Below are 14,838 nucleotides of genomic sequence, written 5' to 3'. Positions count from 1 at the left end.
TTTGTTTTTTGTTTTTTTTTCTTTTTTTGGTTTGGAAATATTCTTGGAAAATTGTTTTTAGTATTCGTGTCTAAGAATTGATTAGCATAACGAAAGGTTAAGCTAACAAGAAATATACTTAAAATGTCCATTTCAAATATCACTTATACGACATGGGGTCAAACAATTTATCAACACAATTTAATTGTGTACAAATTCTTTTGTAAAAATAAGGCTAACGTGAAATGTTTAAAAATTTTAAACTAGTTATATATAAGTTATTATGTAAAAATCTTATATATTGGCCTGGATATATGACCAATTCCTTTGAACTGGCCTAAGAACTTTTATTTTTAAAATTCTTCAGCCGAAAATGTTGTTTTTTTAAGTTGTTTATACAACATTTTGACCTCTAAATTGTTGAATTTTCCAAACAATTGGAGACTAAGAAAATAATCATTAACATGATAAGTTGTCCTGTACTTATTGCTAGCTACATGACTTTAAAAGAAGGACTTGACACCCAAGGACATGCCATCTTTATTATTTATATAATTCCTTTAAAGAAGAAATACTTTTTTAATTTTATTTGAACTTTATGGGCCATACCATTTAATAACTCTTAAAAATATTGGAAGTATGCAAATCTTTTGGCTTAAAGAACATCTTGTAAGAGTTTTAGATTTATTTTTTGACCATATTCCGGCATGCCTAATAAAATATACTAAATCTGCTGCGTTTTCCTAATGTTGTTAACTAATTTATAATCTTTCCTAATCAATTCATTTCCAAAGTTGCTATTTCGGGACAACATATTAAACTATTAAACTATATTGTTAACGAATTTGGACAAATATTTAACACTCAAAAACTTTATGATATGCAAAATCTTGCCTTTTGATTGCATTTGACAATTTTCTTAATCATATTCATTTAATGAATTTCGATTCAAATCAAATCAGTCAAACAGCTGATCATAAAATATTATTTAAAGATAAGCTCTAATTGCCGACGGCTTGCCGGCATTTGTTCAGTAGCAAAGTGTGTGGGTGGGTTGGAGGGGGTGTTGGCAGTGTTTGGAGGGGGTCCAATTATTGAAGATGCGCGCGCGGCCAATACCTCAAATCCAGGCCTAAATGCTCTGCTGCTGCGGCTGGTCGTCTCTCCCACTCAAAGCGTGTTTATTGATTGTAGTCTTTCCCCAAAACCCCCCGTCACAACACCCAAGCTAAGGGGGGGAGGGCTGAGGCAAAACCCAAAAACCTTGCCGACAAGCAGCAGCAACGACAACAAAAACAACATGCCAAAGTGATAGGTAGATTTTTGTATGTATGTGTGTATATATAATTTTTTTCTTTTTTTTTTGGTTGTAGGGGGGAGCCTGTCGACTGCCACAGCCCCCTTTCCCAACCCCGACAACGTTCACTTCTCGTGCATATCGGCCTCGTTTTTTTTTTTTTATATATTACGCGCACGTAGTGTAACTTTTTCACAACTTTTTTTTCTTCGTTTTTGTCACTTGGTCACAATCAATGGAGGGGCGCGTGGGAGGGGGTGGTCAACAGGAAAATAGCGCAGGCGGCTAACGGGTGAGTTTCAAACACTTTCTTATTACTTTTGTTTAATTACTTTTTTTGAATTTTTTAAACGCACTTAGAGCGCATCTAACAAAAGCACACCCGCTCGATGGTTCGATGGTTAACAGAAAACTGAAATCAAGAAGAAGAAAAGTAGCTCCTCTCCTACACTTCGCTCAACAACAACCATTTTAGCTTATTTATGGCTATATTTGGCTAATACTGCTAAAAGCTTAAAAATATAAGCGGTTTATTTGAATTTGAGTTAAAAAAAGCTATTTTGGTGAAAAACTATTTAAAGCAACAAACTTATCAAGACGAAAAAAATTGTGTTTTGTTTAAGGATTGACAATGTGAATATCCGTATAGAAGTTAAGTTGATAATGACCCGAAAAATAAACGCTTTTCTTGGCTCGTTGCATTGAAATAGGTTTTATATTTTCCTATATATGACAATATATGGCAAATGTGATTCTATTTTTCACATTGACAATCGCAAATTATTAGATAGGGCGGGAAAAAAGCTGAAGTGTCAGCACTGATTTACCTCCCACGCACGCACCTGAAGTTAGCAAACATGTTAGTATGGTTATAAAAGCGAAGCGAATTCAGGTGAAACATCACTAATATTCATTATGTTTTAATAACAGTGTCAAAACTAGATGAAAATTAACAAAGATGTTATACAGCATCAACTACATTAATTGTTTTAAGAGATAACACACGATTTTCTCCCACAATTTTAAATCCAACTTTAGTTTGTCGAAAATAACCTTATAGTTTGAAGCCTTTGATGTTAATTAACAAATATGATATGGCAAAAGAAAACCAAAAAACACTTTGACTATTGTAACTTTTGAGGAACTTTAAAATTCAAATATGTTTTGATTCCTGAAAAAAGTAACGTTTTTGAGAAATGGGGAACAGTCGATAGGCGATTTTCGATAGTTGTCGTCAAAGAAAGTTGTAAAATCGATAACATCGATAGTACCATTGATGATTCTGCAACTCAGCTCTAAGTAGAGAAATATAATAATTTTAATAAATTTTCTATGTGAAAACAAGCAGGCTGCGCAGCATTACGTATAGAAATTGATGATTGAGATCAAAAACAATGGCGTCTAGTTAAAATTAGCACTTTCCCACAATAGGGAAAGCGAGCAGGAGCAAAAGAAGTTAAATTCAGATACCCCGCATTTTGCAAGATTCCCCTTCCTCTTGGCCAGTTCCTATGAGTGTTAGTGTTGGTGTTTGGCAATATTTTTTTTGTTTAATTGTGAATCATTGACAACAACAAACGCATACAACAGATAAAGGTTCATCCCAGAGGCCTTGCTGCACCGACCAACAACAACAACAACGGAGTACTGGCAATCACAGTTCCCACAGATCAAAATTTTGAAGATCGTGCCGCACAGGCCTTAGCCTGCTTCAATAGAATGGGAAACGAGGATAATCGACGAAGGAAGACACCCTGCGGCTTCTGTATGTCTGTGTTCAAGTGGATTCCGGTTCTTTTTATTACCAGCGTTATATGCTGGTCCTACTATGCCTATGTGGTGGAACTATGCATACGTAAGTCCAGTCCAGTTGAGCTCCTATTCATTTTCTAACAATTGTGTACACAATTCATCCATCCATAGGCAATGTAGAGAATCGAGTGGCCATGTCATTTATGCTTCTCTTCTACCACATAGCACTTGTGTTGCTCCTGTGGTCCTATTGGAGGACCATCATGACTTCGGTAGGCCGAGTACCCGATCAAGTGAGTCACATGCCAATCTTATCACATTGAAAGTCCCGCACCTAATAGTTTATCGTTGAATTTTTTTTTTGTTTTAGTGGCGCATACCCGATGAGGAAGTGACACGTTTATTTCGGGCTGATAACCCAGAAACACAGAAACGCATTTTAAACAACTTTGCCCGAAATCTGCCAGTGACAAATCGGTAATATTTGAAATCCCTACGACTTAAACGATATTTATTAACTTTACTCTACAGAACAATGAATGGCTCTGTCCGATTTTGTGAGAAATGTAAAATCATCAAGCCAGATCGTTCACATCATTGCAGCGTATGCAGTTGTTGTGTATTAAAAATGGATCATCATTGTCCCTGGGTGAACAATTGTGTTAATTTCTACAACTACAAATTCTTCGTGTTGTTTCTGGGTTATGCTCTGATCTATTGTCTATATGTTGCCTTAACCACACTGCACGATTTTGTGCAGTTTTGGAAGGTAGGTGCCGTAAGTTTCGAATTCTTGTTATATCTTTTCACATGCACGAATTATCATAACATTTAGTTTCGAGTTTAAAGTCTTTAAGCATTGTTTATATTTAGTTTTAATTGTTGGGAGATGAAAGTTAATTAATATTACTCAATTAAATTCTTAGGCTGTTTATTTCTAGCTGTCCATTACTCTGAGAATCTTTTTTATGTAGTTAAAACATGGAAATTATAAAATTCGCAAACCACAATGTCATTGTCATTGTCGGTAAAATGAAATATTGCTCCTTGTTTTGAAACTGAATAGGATGTAGTGTAAATTAATACTTCATAGTTAAGAATTTCTCTCACAACTTTATATTAAAAGAGAAAAGAAATGTGAACAAATCCTTTTCAATTCTATTTAAAGAATAGGCCATGTGATTCCCCTTAAACATTTTCATACTGCATCTTGTGTTGTTTTTGAAATGTATTGAAATTACCTTTGCATGTATTTATATATATATATACCTTATTTGTTGTAATACCTATTTATATGTACATGTATAAAAAAGTACGAAAATGACTACTTGGAACAGGGTCAACTGAATGGCGGCGTGGGTCGATTTCATATATTATTCCTATTCTTTATTGCCATTATGTTTGCCATTAGCTTGGTCAGTCTATTTGGCTATCATATCTATTTGGTGCTCGTCAATCGCACCACCTTGGGTAAGTAATATCGAATTTGTGTTTTTTTTAATAAAAATCAAATATGTTTTTTTATTTATATGCAGAGGCTTTTCGTGCTCCGATATTTCGGGTTGGCGGACCGGATAAAAATGGCTACAATCTTGGACGTTTTGCCAACTTCTGTGAAGTATTTGGCGATGATTGGCAATACTGGTTCTTGCCTATATTTACCAGGTATGTAAATTATCATTCTGAATATCTCTTAATCTATTTCTCTCGTTCCCACAAATCATTTTGTCATTTGCATTATTACTAATATGTATGTGCTGCACTTTGAACAAAAAATTAAATATTATAATTCCTGAACTAACACATTTGTTACTCTTTAGTTGTTGTTTTTGTGTGCTTTTTTGTTTAATTATTTTTTTTTTTTGCCACACCCCCTTCTCCGCCCACACACTCATATTTGGCAAATTTGAAGCTATGCTTAGTAGTGCGAATTTTTATATATTTCTCTATTATTTTTGTTTAAATTAAAACTCTAAATGTGTGTTTTAAGTATCTAACACAACTCACCAAATTTTGTAATCTCTAAGATAGTAAATAGCAAGAAGAATCAAGCAGAAATGAAGAAGAAATCAAAAAGAAAATGTAAATGTTGTTCCTTTGTTTGTAATTTAGTGTTAAGTGAACAAACAAAAACATTATCACAAATATAAAAGTCAGATTAACATCGGTTCCACCGAGGTTATTATGTCCTTGCAAAGATCGATAGCTTAAATTGGTGAAATTCAATTGAATTATAATTATGCAACGTGAATTAAAAAAAAATTCAAATATTTCATTAAATTAAAAGATCATTTGTTTCAATTTAAATTGCGTATATTTTTAATATGAAAACTATTCAAAAAACAAGAAATTATATTTCCGAATGATATTTTATAATATATAATAAAGTAAATCAAAACATAAGCGGTGAAATGTTGAACTGGAATCCAATGTCAGAAAAGCAATTGCAAAACAAATACATCAATTTAGTAATAAAACAATTTTTTGGAATAGTTTCTTATTAAACTAGACTAGGATAGATCTATTCATTTGTTAAATCAACAAAATTAAGAATTGGATTAGAAAGATATTACCATTTTATATAAAGTCATGAACAAGAAATATGTTAAAAATTCCCTTTTAAAACCTTAAAAAATACGAGCAAAGAAGGTCCTTTTTATGTGAGAATTATTAAAGTTCAATTAGGGGAAATGTATTAAATCAATTACATTTTATGGTGTTTTATGAAAGTAAATATATTGATTTTTGATTAACACACTGTTAAATAAGATCCAAGCCGTGTTGGCATATACATTTCCTTCCATATATTTGTTCTAACTTCTGACTAATATATATCTAACTGATACGTATATATACATACGTCAGATTTTTGCAAGAATATAAAAAAAAAACAAAAGAAAACCAACCAAAATCGTTACTGGAATTGGCCAAAATTAAGTGTTTATTTTTGTTCCCCTAAAACTAAGTTTTTAATGATTGCAGAAGCTGCTGCTAACCAATTTAAGATTTTACACACACCATGCTTAAAACACACCCACACCACACACTCAAACAAAAAAGTGTAAAAACAAAAAAGAACGAAAAAAAAAATGCTAACAAAAATGCGCAACAATCACAAAAACAACAAACCAACAAAAAAGAAAAAATGCAAATTCAACGATATTTTTGTTTTCCTAACTAAAATTTCTTGTTAACAAATCTGTACAAAACTTTTGCTTATTCACAAATCGTTGGATCAATATAGTCGTGGTGATGGCTTGACCTATCCCACATCCACCGACCAGAATGGAGATATACCAGCTCAACGATATGATACGATGGGACAAACGACAACTAGCAGGTTAGATGGCAATCCAACAGATAAGTTGATTGACGCTCGACCCACCAATTCCACTACAAATAACCATAATCAACAACCAACACCACAATCACCAACATTATCTTCGCCTCATCACATAGTAAGAGAAATCCCAACGATCCAAGAGGAAAACAGCAACAATCATCAGCAGCAGCAGCATCATCATCATCTCCAACCAGAATTGCTCCCCAAATTGGACGACCAGTTGCCCCAAATGGAGCTCAGATCAGCATCGTCATCAAGGAACGACACGGGAGCTCTAATCATTGACATGAATGGGGATCCATCAACACAACCGCAAGCAACGCAAGCAACTACCATCCTGATGGCTAAATGCTAGACTCCATCAGGTGTTTGTTCGTTTGTTTTGGCTTGGCTTGGCTTATGTATAAACTGCCAGAGTAGTAGCAGAGTCTGCCTAGTCTCGTTTAGTTGTTTGTCTAAAAAAAAAAAAAGAAATGTCTATGTAATATACTCTTAAGTTGAAACCTAAAACAAAAACCATTATACTGTAAAACGTAGCAGCTAGCTTGCCCAGTGCAAATTGAGAGACTATCATCATTTTATACAGTTTTTAAGTGTATATATTACAAATTTATATTTCACTAAGTTTAATGTGTTAAGCTCCATTGAATTCAACGAATTTCTTTTCGGCTGGCTGGCTGGCATATCTGTTGGACGAATTTGAAGGTTTCAATTATTTGTAATATTGTTAAATCCGTTTCATTTATCATCCCTGTCCCCCTCTCTATCTCTCTCTCCCTTAAGTATATGTAATTAAGACAAAACAAGCGAAATTCTTATGTTAGCAAAACTATAACGATTCTTAATTCCAATTCTTTGACACATTTTTCTTAAAAGTAATTGTACATAATACGAAATCTAATTTCGTGCAAATTTTATATGAGAATCAATTTGAACCAGAATCAGACATAATCACACACACACACAGACTTATATTAGGCATTTCCTTTTTGGCTTTTACAATACATAGATGTATGTTGGAGTTAACTTAACGTTTTTTGCAAGTTTGTAATACAATTTTTTGATACTTTTATTTTATAGCTATGATTGTTTTTCTTTTTTTTATACCTATTTATAATTATAAATCAAAACAAAAAAAAAATATATATCTTACTATTTAGAGAATTAAATGCTACAAAGGTTTGTTTTTAATTTGCCAAACATCTGTCGGTCTATCCAATATATGAGTATTGACTTTGAATGCTTTGCTTTTTGCACCGCACAAACAAACGAAAATCATTAAAGAAGAAAACGAACAACTCAAAAATATTTAAGACATTTCATACCATTCACATACAAGCACACACAATCACACATCATTTTGCACACACACCAAACACACACACACATTACTAATCTCCATAAGTTTTATATCTTGCCTGAAGCATTTTGTAAAAAAAAAAAAACCAACATAAAACAAATCCAACCAAAAATTCTGCGTAAAATTCTCTTAGCTTTGGCGATGGCATTAGCTATCCCATACGACATCTTGAGGAGGAGGACACCGAATCCCTATTGGGCTATCACAGTGATACACGCATCGAAATGGAAGAAGACTTTCTGCCGGAGCCACGTTTTCCAGATCAGATTCCATAGCTAATCATGACCAACGACAATGTCGCCACGTATTATATATAGAAGTCAACTTAAAATGTATTAATTTCAAGGGTTATCTTTTTGTTTGATTGTGTATATATGTAACTGTCTATCTAAAATTGTATAATAAGCGCAAGATTGTTAACCAAACTAAAACAAAAGCAAAAAAAGAAGAAACAAAGTAACACTTTAGACTTTAGTGTCTTATGTTGAGCGAGCCGACTGAGTATAACCAAAAAATCATGAAAACATAAGAACACACACACACACACACACACACACACACATACTGAATATCATAAAAACTCTTCTCTTTATTGATGTGTTGAAACAATATCGGCTTTAGACATTCCATGAAATTTTAATGAAATTAAATGCTATTTACTTAGTTTGTAAGTAGACAAAAAGTTATTAAGAGAGTTTCGAACAAAAATATAAAAAGTCATTGTCGATACAAGAAGAATCAGCTAAATAGCATTTGAACTGCAGTATAACTAGACTATAATTATAGTATATGGAAATAAAATGAAATTATAAACTATTTAACAAGAAATGGAATGGAAAAAGTAATACTCAATTGCATTATTTTATTTGCCATTCACTTGAGAAAGTGCGAAATGAATTGGAAAATACTTTGGACAAATCATGGTGAATCCATAGTTTTTGAATTTCTTTACCTATGACGATTTGGGGATCGCTGAAACTGATTTGAGATACTACATTAGCGGGAATTCCCAAATCATGTTGTATAAGAGTGCCTAAAATATGTCTGGCGAGAATATATCTATTTGAAGTTATACATTCCTACTACTAGACTGCAATGTTTTTATTAGACGAGCAATGTTTTTATTAGAAATCACCTTGATAATTCTACATTGGATCGTTTTTATGTTATTGCTATTATGAAATAAAAGAAAAGGCTTTTTCGGAAGTTTAAATTTATGTTTCTATAAAAATCTTTTAAAAAACTTTAAAAAAGCCCGCCAAAAAGACAGCAGCCAACCTGCCAACTTACTAAAATTTGAAAAAGAACCTTTTCGGATTAAAAATTCGTTTGTGCCTTATGATTTGCTTGTGTGCTACAATTAAGTAAAATATGTATAACATAGTTATATTTGCAAAAATTTAAACAAATGTATTTTATGGCTAAATGTTCGTTGTAAATACCGTAAAAAAAAATGAAAAAAGTTGGCAGCTCGGTTGACACAATCCCCGCCTAACTATGGAATAAGTTTTGGTATCAAGATATCAAAAGCATCTCGCGACTTTTTATAAGATATATGCATATTTTCCGATTTGCTTGATTTATACTTTCTAACATATCGAAATATTTTGTGGGTAACTCCTAAAAGAGTACACCAAAAAACAAATCTAGATTATGGTGAAAATTTCATATCGTGAGTGTTTAGATAAGATAAGGTTCTTCAATAAATTAGTTAAGACCAAATTGGTCATCGGTGCATGTTAGTCATGAAATTTGTCAGTAGAAAAACACATTAAAGTGTCTAAGAAACATATTTAATTTGGGGCAAAAACGTTAACAAATAATAATATATAATAATAAGTTTAAATTAAAATGTTTTGGAGGAGAAACAATGCGGTCTCTTTTGGCCTATTCATTTGGCTTGTAATAAACATAATTTCACCAATATGTTGCGATGACAATGTCACCCCAACGACAACAACAAAACCAACCACAGTGAAACCCATTATAAATGTTAATAATAGTACATTATGTAAAAAATGCACTTGTAGCATTGACCAGAAATTTATGGATTGCACGGAGAAACTCGATGGATGGTTTACGGAAGACGAATGGAATATATTAGTTAATGGTGACATTGTCTTTGAGACCATAAAATTGGAACACATTAATTTGACCAACATTCCGATTTTACCAAAATATGGCGTAAAAAATCTTTATTTGGGACACAATCAAATCGATTCGATTGTCGATGGAGCATTTTCCAATTTAACCGAACTGACGACTCTCGACTTGTCGAACAACAAATTGAACGCTAAAATGTTGAAACCGGACGTTTTTCAAGGACCATACACAACAAACGATTTCGAGGCTTTGGAGAATTTGAAATCTTTAAATTTGGGTTACAATGAATTGCATACACTGGATGATGATATATTCGAACATGCTCCAAATCTGGAAGAGCTTATTCTATGCGCAAATGCTTTTCAAGTGATCGATATGCAAACGGAAACAGCAATTTCCGGACTTCAATATCTCAAGATTTTGGATTTATCGTATATGGAAATTAAAACATTACCCAAGACAATTCTCCATGGACCCCAGGAACTGGAAACTTTCATAGCAGCTGGTAATTTATTCACCAAATTGCCAGAAGGATTAGAACATGCTGAAAATTTGGAACGTCTTGTTTTGAATGAAAATCCCATTGGTAATTTGGAAGGCGACAATGTGTTTCCGGAGTTGCCCAAATTGAAATTCCTTAGCCTTGCCTATATGGAAGATATCAAACGTATTGGTGCTGGCGCTTTCAGCCAATTGCAGAATCTTACCGAACTAATTTTGAGTGATAACAAATTTCTGGAAGAGATCGATGAACAGGCATTCGCCAAGAACATAACTGGCGGACAATATTTGGATTATGCACCCTTGGATAAGCTTTACCTAAATAATTGCAACTTGACCAAATTGTCAAGGGAACTAATTCAACGTTGGGATAAGCTAACCGCAATTGATTTGCGCTATAATCCATGGACTTGCGATTCATCCAATACCCACATAATCAACACTTTGATTCCACAAATTGTAAAGGCAACGCCATTGTTGGCCAAAAATGTGCAATGTGACTCACCAGCCAGTTTGAAGGAAATGGAGCTAGTACAAGTTCACAACGATCATCTGGTTGAGAATGCGGAGCAAGGAAGTCTCGTCTGGATAGGACTTCTTGTGTTCGTTCTGATTGCCATACCCATTAGTTTGGGAGGATTTATGTTGTACAGACGTGGCTGCTTTGGTTTAACCAGACGCAAGGATAGAGCTGCCAGCCGTGCTCTATACAATCGAGCAAGTTTTAATGAAGATTTTCACATTTAAGAGGTGAAAAAATAAATTAAAATTATGTGGTCGTGGGGTTTTTTTAAAGAGTAAACATGTCCAAAGAATGTAATTAAAAGTTAATTAATCAAATTTTTTTCATAAATAAAAAAAAATGTTTAAGTTTTGGTCGAAACTTTTACTTAAATCAATAAACAATCAATTTCTATCAATCTATTTAAAATCAAATAGTAAATATTATGACAGACAGCAACTAGAATGATTTATGTTTAAATTTGAAGTAATAGATAAAATAATCAGAGCAAATGGTCAACATTTCAAACTACATTTTGCCAATGGCTCTCAATCAAATCGACTTAAATCGTCAGTCGGATTAAAGACCGACTTTTTAGAGCTATTGGTTGTCGTTTTGGACGCTGGCACCACCTCATAAATATTATTGGCAGATGTGGCTTCAATGGGTTTACGATCACCGAATGGATTCCATGTTGGTGGTTTTGTTGAGGCCACCACTTCGAAATCGTCATCCACAGGAGCTGGTTCCGCTACTGATTTATCCTCATCAAATGGATTGAATGCAACAGGTTTTGCTGGTGTTTCTTTTTCCATTACATTTTTATTTGTGTCGTCATTTTCAGCCTCTGCAAACTTTCGCTTTTTGGGTTTTTTCTTGCTAACCAATGCATCTCGGTTAACTGAAATTCCAGTTTCATCGCTACGAGGCAATAGGTCACTTAAATCAGTTTCTACTTCAGCATTTTGTGGTTGAAATTTTTCCTGAAGAGCTGCCAAGGCTATTAATAGGGCCTCCTCTGTTCGTATGGTTCGGGAACCTTGACGGGGCAGTACATTGACGTAATGATCGAAAAGCAATTCAGGATCATCCACAGTTAATTTTTCATCATTGGACAAAGCTGATTCCAGTCCTTGGAGGCCACCAAAAACAATGAGTAGGTGATTATAGCTAAATGATTTGGCAGGAACCTCATGAACATTTTTGCCACGATCAGACGTCCCCAGAGTGACGTCATAGCCAGAATCATAGGGGGATTTCGTAAATATTTCCGATAAAGAATGCGCAATGCGCACCTGATAGCCCCAGTAGACACCTGTCTCGCGGCGTGGCTCATCCGGACTGACCAAGGTGCCACGCTGTTTTCTTTGTGCCTCTGTAAAAGCCAAAAAAGTTTAAAATAATTAAATATTCTAGGTGAGTATCCTACTTACCATTGGGCTGATCCATCTTTACTGTTACCCTCACACCAGGCTCAATGGCCTTGTCGACTAAGACATCATTCAGCAGGCCGACATTGGCATAACTTTGCCCTTCCTTAGCCTTTTTATCGCAGATTACTCCTTCGCGATACCGAAATTTACTTTGTTGCCTCAGATGATGCGGCGTATCCAAAGGATTGAGCAGGCCCGAGTATTTTAGATCCTTGTGCAGGGGAAAGAAATATTTTCGCAAATATTGCGGACATTCAAGATACTGAAGAATTCGCGCCAATTGCAATGAACTACTCCTCACAGTGCCCGAGGCATTGCCTTCAGCGTCCTCCTCATAACTTTTTTTTGTTTCTCTGGCCGTTGCCACGCCCACATCGTCAAAGACTATAACCTCGTTGACCCGGAATATGCAGGCTGCTCGGGCTATTTGTCCAGCTACATAGGCTCGTAATTCATTAGATTGCGCATTCTCTAGAATGGATCCAGGAACTGCTATGCTAACAGTCGAAGGATTTACAGTAGCTGCCTTCTGGGCATTGGAGGCGGCGTTAGCTTCCGCCTCAGCTTCCTGATTCTGTGCCTGTTGCAGCTCCTTTAGAAGTTTTTCTTGTTTACGTTGGCGCTTAAGAGCCTTCCGCTCCTCGTTGACTTTTTTCCAGGATTTGTGGGGCTCCGCCAGGGAGGGTTTGCCATTACTCAAAGACTGCGGGGCTGCTGCGGGCATGGCCACTAAATAATTAGTTTTTAAACCCAACTATTAAACCAAAACAATCTGCACGTGTGAGTTGGTGGCGGGATCTAGTTATTTGAACCATGACTAGTTCCGTGAGTGGAATTTGCAGGGCCTCACTAAAGATATGAAAATATCGTTACAAATATCAAATAAGTTAGCGACAAGTTAAATATATACAATATTGTAGTTAACTAATCAGAATTATTAATATATTGACCACAAAATAATGTAATAATGCATTGTGTTTCTCTAAACATCTGTAGACAATAACATCGATAACATTGATTTTGCAATTATTAAAAAGAATCGATACACCGACCGACTTATCGTCATTTCTCTCACCTCTAATGCCAGGAGTTATTTCGCGAATTTAATTTTGATTTTTGTTCTTCCCCTGATTAGGAGTCAAACAAATTCTTGAAAATTGGAATTGCTAGTTTAAGTAGACGTGCATTAGTAAAATGAGTCGAGACATCATCGCGCCTCCTGTGTTAGCCATGAGCCATAACCGGCGCTATCGTGTAAATATCGTCCATGAAGTCTTTGGAGGAGACAAATGGAACTCCAGCAAGAAAAGTACTTCTGGTCAGCAGAAGGGCTACGAAGAACCAGGTATTTGTCCTGTGAGCCAGTATATTTGAAAACCATTCACTGGGTAAATCTTTTTTTCCAGATTTGTATGCCGAAGACGACTACGAAGATGATGAGGAGGCCAATAAAATAGAAACAACTGCTGATGGTAGCTTTCTGTTGAATTTACATGTGCCCAAGTGGGTAACACATATTCATGTATTCCCATTCCTGTTTCCAAGTAAATATATATTTTTCCTCCTTGCAGATCGTTTTATGGTGGAATAATTGGTTTTAAAGGCTCGACCAAACGTCGCATCGAGGAGGAAACCCGCGTGGACATCTATGTACCTCGACAAAATGAGAATTCCAAGGACTTGCAAATCAAGGGCAAAGAACGAAGCCAGGTTTGTGCAGCGTTGCGCAAGATTCGTTTACTTGTTCAATCCCTACGAAGGCGCATGAAGCCCACACACTTTCTGGCAGTAGCCTTGAATGCAGGACAAGTGCAAGACAAGTTTTCGGAGCTAAAAAAGAGTATTTTGGAGGCCCAGTTGCCTGGCATTGATGAGGCACTGTTTATATCAGAACGTTCCATTCACATCACCTTGGGAGTTTATGTCCTTCTCGATGATGCTGAGCGTCAGAAAGCTGTGGAACATTTGCAGACTTGCAAGCAGTTTTTAGACGGTTTGACCACACCATTTGAAATGAAAGTGAAGGGATTGGAAATTATGAATGATGATCCGAGCTCCACACGTATACTCTACGCTGGTGTTGAGGCACCGGAGTTGCAAAAGTTTGCCGACAAATGTCTAGGATCATTTCAGACCACAGGTTTGTGTGCCACTGATAACAATGATAGAGAGTCAATCAAGCTTCACATGACAGTGCTGAATAATCGTTATCGCAAAAAAAAGGACGAGAAATGCGCCAACAGCTTTGATGCCCGTGCGATTTTGAAACGTTTTGGCGAGCATGATTTCGGAACAGTCCAATGCAATGCAGTCCATTTGTGTGTCCTGGGCTCATCAGGTGACTCCGATGATTTTTATAAGATAACCGGCAGCTTGAACTTTTAAAAAAGAACATCAATAAAAGAGAATGGAGATTTTGTATTCAGTTTACACACATATAAGAGTTGATTTATTTTTGTTCCATTGAATAATTGATTCGTATGCACTTTATTGGACTACATACAATAATTTGTTTGTTTTGGTTCAGTTTGGTTTTAATGGGTCAATCAAATCACTTATGGAAAAATC

General features: G+C 35.2%; 4 protein-coding genes across 12 annotated transcripts; 3 read left to right on the top strand and 1 right to left on the bottom strand.

Moving 5' to 3' along the window:
- Positions 1-2,553: 2,553 nt before the first annotated feature.
- Positions 2,554-8,491, top strand: LOC6640594 (palmitoyltransferase ZDHHC20-B). 9 transcript variants are annotated; one of them, XM_047010108.1, is made up of 9 exons: positions 2,555-2,793; positions 2,867-3,131; positions 3,200-3,321; positions 3,399-3,505; positions 3,560-3,806; positions 4,342-4,498; positions 4,564-4,693; positions 6,273-6,368; positions 7,865-8,491. In XM_047010108.1, exons 1-9 carry the CDS (start codon positions 2,788-2,790, stop codon positions 8,004-8,006), a joined length of 1,272 nt encoding a protein of 423 aa, XP_046866064.1. In that variant the 5' UTR covers positions 2,555-2,787; the 3' UTR covers positions 8,007-8,491. The 9 variants fall into 9 exon arrangements, with proteins under 9 accessions (XP_046866065.1, XP_046866064.1, XP_046866067.1 ...); XM_047010107.1 differs by lacking the exon at positions 7,865-8,491 and adding an exon at positions 6,488-6,729 and having other exon boundaries at positions 2,559-2,793; XM_047010109.1 differs by lacking the exon at positions 6,273-6,368 and having other exon boundaries at positions 2,554-2,793.
- Positions 8,492-9,496: 1,005 nt separating this feature from the next.
- Positions 9,497-11,245, top strand: LOC6640595 (insulin-like growth factor-binding protein complex acid labile subunit). The gene has a single exon (XM_002063483.4). It carries the CDS (start codon positions 9,583-9,585, stop codon positions 11,080-11,082), a length of 1,500 nt encoding a protein of 499 aa, XP_002063519.1. The 5' UTR covers positions 9,497-9,582; the 3' UTR covers positions 11,083-11,245.
- Positions 11,201-13,089, bottom strand: LOC6640596 (putative methyltransferase C9orf114 homolog). Its single transcript, XM_002063484.4, has 2 exons — positions 12,271-13,089; positions 11,201-12,212 (listed from the first exon to the last, which is right to left on the bottom strand). Exons 1-2 carry the CDS (start codon positions 12,992-12,994, stop codon positions 11,386-11,388), a joined length of 1,551 nt encoding a protein of 516 aa, XP_002063520.1. The 5' UTR covers positions 12,995-13,089; the 3' UTR covers positions 11,201-11,385.
- Positions 13,090-13,332: 243 nt separating this feature from the next.
- On the top strand, positions 13,333-14,706 carry LOC6640465 (activating signal cointegrator 1 complex subunit 1). Its single transcript, XM_002063485.3, has 3 exons — positions 13,333-13,615; positions 13,677-13,773; positions 13,842-14,706. The coding sequence occupies exons 1-3, from the start codon at positions 13,465-13,467 to the stop codon at positions 14,653-14,655; spliced, it is 1,062 nt and encodes a 353-aa protein (XP_002063521.1). The 5' UTR covers positions 13,333-13,464; the 3' UTR covers positions 14,656-14,706.
- The last annotated feature ends 132 nt before the right edge of the window (positions 14,707-14,838 follow it).

Source organism: Drosophila willistoni, assembly GCF_018902025.1.
Source record: "Drosophila willistoni isolate 14030-0811.24 chromosome 2L unlocalized genomic scaffold, UCI_dwil_1.1 Seg196, whole genome shotgun sequence".
NCBI lineage: Eukaryota > Metazoa > Arthropoda > Insecta > Diptera > Drosophilidae > Drosophila > Drosophila willistoni.
This window is presented reverse-complemented; position numbering and strand designations above follow the sequence as displayed.